Consider the following 12,690-nt stretch of genomic DNA (forward strand, 5'->3'; position numbering starts at 1 on the left):
ACTGCAACCTCAGCCTCCTGAGTTGCGGGGACCACAGGCATGTACCACCACACGCCTGGCTAATTTTTTTTCTATTTTTGGTAGAGATGGAGTTTCACCATGTTGCCCAAGCTGGTCTCCTGAGCTCAAGTGACCCATCTACTTCAGCCTCCCAAAGTGCTGGGACTACAGGCATGAGACACCCAGATCCCCATTCTAGATCACCGTTTTTTAGAGTAGCCCTCTTCTGTTTTAATATTTTAATGAGTACAGTCCAGGAACTGAAGTTAAAAACATCTAGAACTAGAAGATACTTCAAGAAGGCACCCAAGCAATAATACTTGTTAACATTCTTAAACTGCCTTACAGTAAGTTTATGTAACCATCATTTGAAAACAGAAATCTACAAAACCTTTCCCTATTTTAGTATATGCTGCAAATTATCCTAGAGTATCATGGAAGAATAAAGAAAATATGGTTATCTAAAAACTAAAATAAATTACAGAAAAAAACAAACAATGAAATTAATTTTCCAACTTCAAAATACCACAAATAAAAAGGGCATGAAATTAACAGGCACCAAATTCCTTGGTTTTTCTCTCAACTATTTACCACCTGGAATGATCTCCACACAGTCTTCTGTCTACTTCCCTTTCCCCTTTATTAGCTCCTTAGATTTTTCTCAGATGTCTTCTGCCTAAATTACCCTTTGTCACGTTGAACCTAGACTACTGCTAGCTTTGTACTAGGGAGAGTGCTACAGAACACAAGGGCGAACAAGACATACCTAACCTCTACTCTCTGCGTGTTTTTAATATCTTCTTTGGCTCTTAGTTTTTCGGACATTCTTCTACAACTGGAGAATCTGGGAAAAGAGTTATTTGTACTACTGTCCTTTCTCTAAGTTTCAAATTATTTGAAATAGCAAGCAAGAAAGAGAGAGAGAAGAAAGCACACACACAATCAAATTTCGCTTGTTGGAGGGGAGAAAGGCTATGTGCAAGAAGTGCTTCTGTTCTGTAATGTGGACAACACACACATTCACAGACTCTGTCACAGCATTACTTATGAGGGGAAAAAGAGTAAAGAAAATGTTTTCTGGACTGTCTATATCCTTGAATAAATACCTAAAGTAAATGCCCTTAGGCAGTAAATATCCGTTTCCGTGGCCTCTTGACAAAAGATAGAATGATTTGTGGCTTGCACGTTTGGCCCACAGGAGCCCGTTCTAGGGAAGAGAACAGCAACCATTTAACTCTATGCCTCACCCCACCCCTCTCAGTACAAATGTCATCTCTCTTTCAAGACTTACGTCAGAGTTCAGAGGTCCACCTCTTCCATAAAGCTCCTCGACTAGAATGTCTCTCCCTCGGGGTTTCCTGGGGGTGAGCTCCCTGCACTCTCTAAGCCTCTCCTGGGAGGTTTTACTTTTCCTGTTTTTGCATCACAGGTATTTACACATCTTTTATCTCCACTACATTAGACTCCAATTTCCTTGAAAATAGGAATCAAGCTTCATCATCCTTACTTCTTCAACACTAAAAAAAGCACCTAATTACAGAAGACTTGCAGTATTTGTTGAATAATCGTCCAAATTAACTGTTACTAATTAAAAAGAATTACAGTACTGCTTTCAAAGCACTAACATAAACATCACATTTCTGAAAGATTTCAACCCACATTCCCACAAAACATTTACAGCACTCTGACACTTAAAGGGCACACACTATCCGGAAATCACAGCATACCACAACTCACTTCCCAAGGAATCTAGAAAGTTCAGGTTTTCACTATACTCACAGCTCAAAGATACATATCGACTTTCACTAATGTTAAAAAGATGCTCATTTTAAGTCTGGCGGAGGGGGAAACAGCAAACCTTTTGACTCTTTTTAAAAGATGAACAAATACCTCTTCAGTTTCAGGAGCAACCTGGGCATCAGTAATCTCATCTAATTCACCTTCAGCCACACAGTCTTCCTGCTCTCGCAGCCCTTGCTGCCCACCATAAGCCTGCAAGTATTCTTTATCGTTACTAACAGCCATTAAAGAGAAAACAAGTTTTCCTCATACAGCTTTGGGGTGGCTTTTTAAGTACTTTCCGTCTTTATGATTCATGCTTACTAACTGTAGAAAAGTGTACTATGGTGACTAGCTGACTGAGCACAAAGCACGAGGCCCAGAAACAGAAGGGCACCTCCTCTGCGTGTTCATGCAAACAAAGCACATCATGCTGGCCTGGCCACCAGGGCAAGTGTCGTGGGCTCTGCGTCAAACTCCTAGTGCCCTGCCACACAGCTCTGCAAATCAACAGCAAGGAAGAGCCACCTTCAAAAGAAATGGTGTGTGTGCTCTCACTAGGGGCTCAGCAGCAGGAGGGGGCTGAAATCATGCCCACTCTCACTATTTTGGTGACAATGTAAAACAACGAAAAGTGTCAACAATTAAACACAGGAGCTTTTTAAAAACCACATTTAGTGTGTTTCTCCATTAGGCCCCTTTCTCAAATGAGAGGAAGATTCCAGGTTTTGTATGAAACTAAAGGGGCATGTTAGCAAGCAAGCATCCCATCTAGGTAGGTGGAAGAAAGCAGGCAAGCTGGCTGGAGACGACCACAACTGCAGAGAGGAAAGAAGGGTTTCTGGTATTGCTAACAAGTGACAATATCTGATCCTACTCAGTGGAGGCAGACTTCCCAGGGTCCCAGCCTGCTTGCTAAAAATGAACAGTAAAATGGCTCCAAGGCAGATAATCCCAAACAGTGAACAACCTAAAGAAATTTAACAATCTACTGCAGGCGTCCCCAAACTGCGGCCCCCCTGAGGCCATTTATCCGCCCCCGCCGCACTTCAGGAAGGGGCACCTCTTTCATTGGTGGTCAGTGAGAGGAGCACAGTATGTGGCAGCCCTCCAACGGTCTGAGGACAGTGAACTGGCCCCCTGTGTAAAAAGTTTGGGGACGCCTGATCTACTGTATGGCACACAACAGTCTCATCTAGAACCCCCAAAGAAAGCAGCTGTATTAAGGTAACAAACCACCTTAGTTCCCACAACTGTCTCAAGACAATCTGAACACAATACATTTTATTTTCCAGAAAAAACTGTTAGCATCCTATCAAAATAACAACTATAACTACCCGTGAATCACTGGCAGCAGGACATTCAGATTTCAAATAAAGCCAAATAAATGATGCTAATCAAAATCTTTAGCCAGTGTACAACGCAGTACAGTCCACACTCCTGGATTCTCACTGGAAAACAAAAATCTGCCACACTTGACATCAAATGTCAACCTTAAATTGTTTTTATAGAACAATAAAATCTCAATCTACGTTAATTTTAAAGGCCTTAAATAAACTGACTGCACTTAAAGGCAGAAGTCACTCAACAGTTTTCTAATATTTTGTTGACTAAACCAATATACACTCCTTCCTAACACAAGAGTACACATTTTAAAATGAAATTACAATTGACTCTCAAGAACAGCACCAGCAAAATTCACAGGGAAGAACAGCAGAGCTGTGCTCCAGCTTTGTTGATATCTTGGGACCTCCCTTTCTTTACAGGGAGCAGCAAACCTTCCCATTGTACATTCTGCAGTTTCCTGATTCTACTCCCAGTTATGCACCAAAACCCCTCCACGTGGCTTTACGGGTAAGTTCCAACAGATACGCATTTCAGAGTTCAAGTCTGGCTTTAGAGTGGGGGTTAACAAACCCAAGGGAGAACAAGCCATTTAATAAATTAAAATGCCATTGGGATACACAGAGACACAATCTACTCATGTGTTCATTAGTCTAATGGTGAATAAATCATCTGGGCTTCAGTGGTAGCCTCAGAAGGTAGAGAGAGGCTTCCACTGCCAAGCAAGGTAAGAGCACTTCACATTTTAATTCTGTGTATCTCCTCCCGTCCAAGGAAGTGGCCATTGTAGACCATTCAGACATTACCATTGGGATCATCACAAAACAAGAAAAGAATGACCATGCCTGGAATACTACATGTATTAATGAACTGATAGTGCTCACAGAAGGACATTTAACTACGATTGCTTATCTTTAAACTTTACAACTCTCTGTGAAAACATTAGGACACTTTCAGAATTTCTAAGAAATTTTTTTTTTTTTACTTCAAGACTTTAATTCTGAAAAAAAAAATTCATTATAATGTAGAAGAATACTATTATTATTGAATTGCCATATTTTCTTCTGAATCTTAGACCACAAGATGTTGGATCATCAAGTTGGACTGTATTACAACAGGGGCCTATGTGTAACCTCAAGTTTGACAGCAGAATACAAGAGAGGGAAACTCCTCACCTAGAAATTCTCTTTACAACAAACTCTGCAAGAACACCAAAGTGAAAGAGATCTCCTATGTGGCTGTGCACATACATTCTATTAAGCACCTTCCACGCTCTTATCTGTGCCACCTAGGACTAAGTTTACAGGCAGGGCCGATGTTCATGTGACAGTTTAGCAGTATTTGTGTCCGCAGTGCTCAGACGTCAGTAAAGACTTGTTAGACTGCTGGATTTACAGAAGGTAGGATCCCAGGATGATTAGCCAATCATCTTATTTTACTGATGAGTAACAGAAATAATAAAGTACTCTAACTAGACAATAACTAGGCACAATTCTAAAAGATCTTGGTTTAATTTTCAAAAGGCATTTTAAATTACAATGTCTCACTTTAGGAGTAAACAAAAACACCAGTAAACCAGAAGGCACGTGCCTACACTTAGTGAAGGATTATCAAAACAAATTATTATGGGGTTATGGAAATAACAAGTCCCCCGTGATGCCTTTGGCATGATTCTATTTATCAAAACTACAAATATTTCTCATTACTGTATCTACTAAAGAGCAGGCATCAACCAAAAATATTTTAAAACTATTAGAGGCCGGGCACAATGGCTCATACCTGTAATCCCAGCATTTTGGGAGGCCGAGGCAGGCAGATCACCTGAGGTCAGGAGGTCGAGACCAGCCTGGCCAACATGGTAAAACCCCATCTCTACTAAAAATACAAAAATTAGTTGGGCGTGGTGGTCGGCACCTGTAATCCCAGCTACTCAGGAGGCTAAGGCAGAAGAAGTGTTTGAATCCAGGAGGTAGAGGTTGCAATGAGTGGAGACTGCATCACTGCACTCCAGCCTGGGCAACAGAGTGAGACTCTTATCTCCAAAAAAAAAAGAAAAAAAAGAGAAAGAACTACTGAGACATCTAAACACAATCATGACTAGAATTAAATAATCTAAGGTTCCACATTAAACAATCCTTTTCAAAATTACTCATGCATTTGACCAAAATTCAGCAACTTCTAAACTTTTTTCTGAAACGAAAGCTTACTCTGAATGAAGACATAAATACAGAAAAGCAGAGCTACTCCCACTGCAAATGGGCTCTTTAAGGCCCCAATTTTGCATACTTCTGTCCCCATTTCAACAGCCCCATTCACTTGGCCCATATGGTGTTCTCAAAAACCGTAAGATTCTACTACAGCTACTGAGATCACATCCTTCCCTCATAAATTTCATTACATGCTTATGTTAAAAAACAAACCTCTTTTGATGATGAGTCATTAAGAGATGAGCATCTTACACTAGTGCATTTTTTCTTTCTTTTTGGTTCAACTTAAAAACTACCTAAATCATCTTTCCGAAATAAAAAATCAGCACAATCTTGCTTTCTGATTATAGATAACAAATTATATTTGACATTTCCTAAACTAACCTCCAATCTCTTTATTCAGGTTTAGACAGTTCTCAGTTACAAAAAGGATGAATGAACAGGACATCAATCACTTTGGAATATTAGCACCTTAAAGATGTCTTTAGCAGGTCAATAATCTTTTCACCTTAGAAGGACTTTATCAGATCTTGTCTAAAGCCTGGATAAAAGCTCTGCATTAAGTACTTCTAACAATTGACAGTGTATCCCCACCACACAAAGCTGTTTTCTTCCTTAGGGTACAATCCTCAAGGTCACGATTCTTTGCAGCCTTCCAGAATGACAAAGGAGCATTACCTCTGGCCAAACAAGCTGTCAACACAAACTTTGTCATAGCTCAGATAAAGAAACTGGCAGACAGTGATAATAAGGTCTAATTTCCCCCCCCTCCCAAGGGAGGTAAACAGATTTCAAATCAGTCTAGAAAGCCAGGTTATCTTTGGTCATACAAAGGAGAAAAGACTCACTGTAAATTCATCTAAAGGTTCATTGATTTCGATATCTAACACTTCATCAGTGTAAAGTTGCTCCTCCTCCGGCTCTTCCACATATTCTATTTGGTCTTCTGTCAACTCAGCTTCGTGGCCTTCATACTGTCCTTCTTCTGTGTACTCTTGAGTATATAATTCTGATCCACCAGATTTGTGATAAACCAGTTCATCCTCTCCTTGTTCTTGTTCATACTCAGATTCCTGTTCTCCAGACTGGTCGTTAGTGTTGTCAGACAGTTCAAATGATGTAACCATGCCAGATGTAGCATTCAGACTAATTGTAACGCCCTGAGAACTAGAGAGGATGAAAATACGAAAAAAAAAAAACAAAAAACAAAAAACAAAAAAGGCACCCAATGAAGAGAGGAGCTCAAAACTGAACCATTATATAAATAGCTTTATATTTATATATTTTATAAATAAAGATTTAAACCATGACTGGTAAAAAGTTATTCCAGTTACTGACAAATGCACATTACCTCCAACGGTGCTCAAAATGCTACACAGAGCCAGTGCCCTAAACCCTTAAAGCATATAGCAGACTTAACCATGCTATATGGAGGTGGCCACAGACTGGAAATGCATATAGTGCCTCTACTTACCATCAGCTGCAGGTTATTTCACCAAAAGTATTAAATCAACCACAGATGAAACACATGTAACTGGCAAAAGTCCAAGACTGAAATCAAATCGACTCTATTTCATTCTAATTTACAGAATGAAACAGAAACTGCTAAGATTTCAAAGTAAAATCAGGAGTATTATTCTATAAGCAGAAAATCGCAGTTGAAATTTTAAGAACAATTTTTCTTTCTTGCATCTATGATAGAAATTATAAACTCCTGTTCAAAAATCAAAATATCAAAAATTTGTATAAAAATACATTTCAGTGTTCAAATAAATGTGTATCAGTCACAAATATCTCTAAAAATTGTTTATAATTTCCAAGTAAAATAACAAAGAAGTTTTGAAACTGCAAAAAATCATGTTCCACCTATTAAATCACACAGTTAAATACGAAATAGTAAGGTGCAAGATAACATTTCCCATACAAGATGGTGCAGATAAATCTATGTTCACATATAGTACCCAATCCTAACAAAAAATTAATATACCTCTTAGACTTCAAGACACTGTGGCTAAAAAACTTCAATGATGTATTTCTCAAAGGCAACCTAACTAACTCAAAATATCAAAATATATGATGTCAAAGAATGGAACTGGGAAATTCATCTGACTGGTAGAATAATTTAAAACCATATTTTTACCTGTAAAAATTACTTTATGTTAGAAAATCTGCTACAAATCCATGGCTCAATAATAAATGGCACATATTTGTTAATTACATTTATAAACAAGCAGCTTGTCTACATTTTCCCAAAGTTTCCTCTTAATATTAAAAAATTATTCCACCTACCAGTGTCTCTCTAATATAGTTTACCGTACGTCAGTAACAGAGAGATATTCCTATCAGTCATCTAGAGTCTAAAGTACCATTTCCCAAAGTGTCCAAAATGGTAATTCAGTGAATGGTATAAATAAACCGTCTAAGATGAAAACAAATGCAGCAACAACCAACTGCAGCAGTGTTAAACAGCCCAGCCACTGCCCTCCAGCCAAGTAAAGTAATTCTTTGAAACAGCAGTATGTATGTTCATAACCTGCACTGAACAGAACACACAGGGGTCATTAAATGAAAGACCTACTGATTTTTTTTTTTTTTTTGAGAAGGAGTTTCACTCTGTTGCCCAGGCTGGGTGCAGTAGCATGATCTGGGTTCAATGCAACCTCTCCCTCTCAGGTTCAAGAAATTCAACTGCCTCACTGTAGCTGGGACTACAGGCATGTGCCACCACGCTTGGCTAATTTTCGCATTTTTAGTAGAGACAGTTTTACCATATCAGCCAGGCTGGTCTCAAACTCCTGACCTCAAGTGATCCGCCCCACCTCGGCCTCCCAAAGTGCTGGGACTATAGGCATTAGCCACCATACCTGGCCAAGACCTACTGATTTTAAACAGCTTCTCTGTTTACAGAATATCCATATGGCTTCCACTAATATTCCATTTAGAATGTAATCATGTGTTAAAGATTTAAGGCATTATTCAATTACATTCCATTAGAATTATAAATAACAGTTCCTATCAATTTAGTTAAATAAAGAACATTTATAATGAGGTAATACTGAGTACCTGAAATTTTCTTCATCTTCATTATCACTCTGCAAAAGATCATCATTTAGCTCTTCATCTGACAAATCCGACTGATTCTAATTAAAATAAGAAATATAATTAATGTATGTCACTTCCATAAAAATACTTGCTACAAAGTACAAAATTACAATGACTGAATTGTTTCTAGCCTTATGTTAAAACGTTTGCCACCCAGAAGGCTTTCTGGTCACCAGTGGACAATCAAGAGATCCCACACAAGGCATGTGGATCCGTCCTCAGCTCATCTTCAGATGCCCAGGCAAGTTAAATGTAAAAACATGAAGTATAATGATCACATTTATTCTCACACAAAAGAGAAAAGGTAAGAGGTCCTCTCGGGGAGGCTTACAAACAAATAGTATTTCCTTATAATACCCAAAAAAGAAAGATATCCTTAAGGTACTACTAAATTTAACAAGCTAATATCCAAAACCTAAAGATTTTTTAAACAACATAAAAAGTCTAATTTTAGAAATAAGCAGATTTTAAACAACTGAATCACTAAATTGAAGAGACTATAATAAAACTTTGATTTTTCCAACACAGATCACACGTGAAAATAAATGTTAGCAGCTCAATTCCCCACTCCTGTTCTTGATGGTACTCCTACCTATAAGCAGAGAAAGCCTAGCTCTTTTGCCAAGAGTTCCAGGTTTTGTTCGGTTAAATATATTCCAGCATCTTAGATTAGGTTGTTAACTGGGGGGGTGTTATTCATACTTTCACACTACTTATTCACACTTTTCTCCCTTTTTAAAATTACTTATACATATAAATGATATATATAAATTACTACTCCCTTCACAAAAAGACAGTCAAAGCCACACACACATTGTCATACACACATACTCATTCTTAAAAAGTAAACAGAGCCGGGCACGGTGGCTCACGCCTGTAATCCCAGCACTTTGGGAGGCCGAGGCGGGTGGATCACGAGGTCAAGAGATCGAGGCCATCCTGGTCAACATAGTGAAAACCCGTCTCTACTAAAAATACAAAAAATTAGCTGGGCATGGTGGTGCGTGCCTGTAATCCCAGCTACTCAGGAGGCTGAGGCAGGAGAATTGCCTGAACCCAGGAGGCGGAGGTTGCAGTGAGCCGAGATCGTGCCATTGCACTCCAGCCTGGGTAACAAGAGCGAAACTCCATCTCAAAAAAAAAAAAAAAAAAAAAGTAAACAGAAAAATCAGCCTGGTTTTCTACTTAAAGGTAAACAAACAAGCAGTCTTTTCCTGGTAGTGACACCTTATAAAACTTATCCGCATACTTTATTACAGTATTTCTGACAGTCAAAAACAATCTTACTAATACTTCTTAGTCGCACTGGACTCAACCTAATCACTGACACCACAATAAGATAAAAATAAAATAACACAGGCAACATACTCAGTTTACGTGCATAAAGGAGAATGCCTATGTGTAATAACAAAACAGACTGCTTAATCAACTGAAAGTGAGTTTCTGGCAGGGCGAGGTAGCTCACGCCTGTAATCTCAGCATTGGGAGACTGAGGCAGGTGGAACACTTGAGGTCAGGAGTTCAAGACTGGCCTGGCCAATATGGTGAAACCCCAACTCTACTAAAAATACAAAAAATTAGCTGGTCGTGGTGAAGGCTGCCTGTAATCCCAGCTACTCAGGAGGCTGAGGCAGGAGAATCGCTTGAAACGGGGAAGTGGAGGCTGCAGTGAGCCACTGCACTATAGCCTGGGTAACAAGAGCGAAACTCCGTCTCGAAAAAAAGAGAACAAAGTTTCTGTTAGGTGACCATATAATCTGTCATCCACACAGGGCCAGTCCTGAGACTGAAACGAGATGCCATTATGGAAGTGAGAGCTATGAGCCGGGCCTACCACACATAAACCTCAGTTTGGCTGCCCGACTCAGTAAATAAGACCTGAGGAAATCTTTAAAAATTAATAATTCAATGGGAGACAAATTTCATTCGGGAGGCTGCTTCTCTGAGCTTTTCAGTTAAACTCAGCATTTGTCAAAAATCAACAGCCAAGAATGCCCCAAGCAAACAGAAAGAGGATGCAGGCTGTGGTGGGCCCTCCTGGGAGGTGAATCTCCCTCTGAGGATTCAACCTTCCTCTCTGGCTTTTAAACCTGCTAAGTTAACAGACACTGGAGGTGATCAGCACAATACCCGCTTGACTGAAAAAGCTGGAAGGGAAAGCTAGGCTACATCCTTGAGGCCAAAGCTGATTTCAACACATCCTGAAGAACTGGAACAGTTTTCTCAGGCTCCAGAGGGTTCTGCTCAGGATGGTCTGCGGGAAAGCAGGGCCACAGATCCCAAGAGACGAAGGTAAAGTGGCCACAGATCCTGGTGAAATCTTTTCTCCCAATCTTTCCAAACAGGTCACTTCTCCCACGGGGAGAGAAACACGTATGAATGGCTCCCTCCACTACTCCTAAGAACACAGAACCTTGGTGGAAGAGCCGGAGTTTAAAAATGGGAAGAAAATGGTTCCCAAAACATTCTCCAACACAGGCATCTATTGAAACGGAGCCACCCCAATGTACCCGGAGAATATCTATCCAACACTAGCTGATGAAGTAAAATACAAAAGTTAAAGGAAGAACTGCAAGCTGGCAGCCAACTTCCACCTCACTCTTACCCGATTTCTAAAAGCTCTAGCCTGGTCACATCAGCCTGCTTTATCCTAAATTTGTAACCTTAATTATGTATTTAAAACTGAGCCCTAACGGCCTCCCTTCTTGACATGAATGAACTTGTCCCTGACAGTCTGACCCATGTGCCATCCTCGGTGCTACGTGCCTCCCTCAGGCTATCTGTGCCTCAGCAGTCTCTCCAGACAAAGGCTCATTACTGTGCATTTGGTGGGGACCCCAGTGGGAGAAAGACGGTGGTCAGGCAGCCAGTGTACCCATCACTGTGAACTTCACTCACAGACCCCGTAGTAACTACCTCACTAATAAATACGTGAAAAACATTCCATCATTCCACTCTCACTCGAAATCAAATAAATAAAAATTAAACCAACCAGAAATCAGTTTTCATCTGTCACACTGACAAAGATTCTTTGTAAAATGTGGTATCAAACATGGTCACGGAAAGGTCAGGGCAACGCTTATTCACTGCTGCTAGGAACATAAGCAGATCAAACATTTCTGGAAAGCAGCTAGCAGTACAAGACAAGAATCATGAAGTATTTCCACCCTTAGGCCAGAATTCCTCTTTATAGAAACTTTCTAAGAAAAAAATCCCAAAAGTATGGTAAGATTTGTTCCTTAAAATATCATCATAATGTCTGAGATTCAAAAGATAGGGGGTAAGTGGGTAAAGGGAAAGCAAAATAGCCTTGAACTGAAAATGGCTGAGGCTCACAGAGTCAACGACAGTGTTCTCTCTTCTTTTGTATATTATGCTTGAGATCTTCCACAAAAAGGGTTTTAAAAAAAATCATAAGCAATGAGTTGGAGACAACCTCAATGCACACAGGAGTGACTAGGTACACTGTAGAATACACAAACACTGATATATTATGTAGCCATTATAAAATATTTTAAAATAACCCTAATGACAAGGGGGAAATGCCAATGATACAATGTTAAATTTAAAAAAAAGTAACATTTTCTATCTATATTTCCTTTTTTTTTTTTTTTTTTTTTTTTTTTTTGATACGGAGTCTCACTCTGTCACCCAGGCTGGAGTGCAGTGGCGTGATCTTGGCTCACTGCAATCTCCACCTCCCAGGTTCAAGCGATTCTCCTGCCTCAGCCTCCTGAGTAGCTGGGATTACAGGTGCATGCCACCATTCCTGGCTAATTTTCGTATTTTTAGTAGAGACGGGGTTTCACCATGTTGGCCAGGCTGCTCAAACTCCTGACCTCAAGTGATCTGCCCACCTCGGCCTCCCAGAGTGCTGGGATTACAGGCGTGAGCCACCATGCCCAGCCAATATTTCGATCATATTTAAAAACACATGGGAAAAGAATAAAAGACAGATGGCAAAATGTTAGTCATGACTGTTTACATCTGTTTTTTTCAGGCTTTGTTTATATATTTTGAACACCTTGATTACTATAAGGTACACTGCATTTATTTTATGCTACAAAAGAACAGAGAAGAGGAAAGGAGAGAGACACATCTTCTGCCTCAATGTAAACACATTTCCGAAATGTCCACAGCAGATGCAACCCCTCCACTGAGACATCAGAATGCACTGTCACTCAGCATGCGCCAGTTCCAGCCCAACGTGACCAACTTAGGACCATCAACTCAGCTAAAAAAGTAAGGTGACTTCCCC

The 12,690-nt window shown here is 39.9% G+C and overlaps 1 protein-coding gene across 4 annotated transcripts in view; it reads right to left on the reverse strand.

Moving 5' to 3' along the window:
• RBM33 (RNA binding motif protein 33) overlaps positions 1-12,690 on the reverse strand; it is a 141,560-nt gene that overhangs the window by 99,129 nt on the left and 29,741 nt on the right. For all 4 annotated transcript variants that reach the window (XM_039472685.2, XM_074378858.1, XM_074378857.1 and 1 more), the window contains exons 4-5: positions 8,394-8,470; positions 6,179-6,497 (exon numbers count right to left, since the gene is read on the reverse strand). In XM_039472685.2, coding sequence (XP_039328619.1) covers positions 6,179-6,497; positions 8,394-8,470 — 396 coding nt within the window. The remainder of the gene's footprint in view (positions 1-6,178; positions 6,498-8,393; positions 8,471-12,690) is intronic.

Source organism: Saimiri boliviensis, chromosome 10, assembly GCF_048565385.1.
Source record: "Saimiri boliviensis isolate mSaiBol1 chromosome 10, mSaiBol1.pri, whole genome shotgun sequence".
NCBI lineage: Eukaryota > Metazoa > Chordata > Mammalia > Primates > Cebidae > Saimiri > Saimiri boliviensis.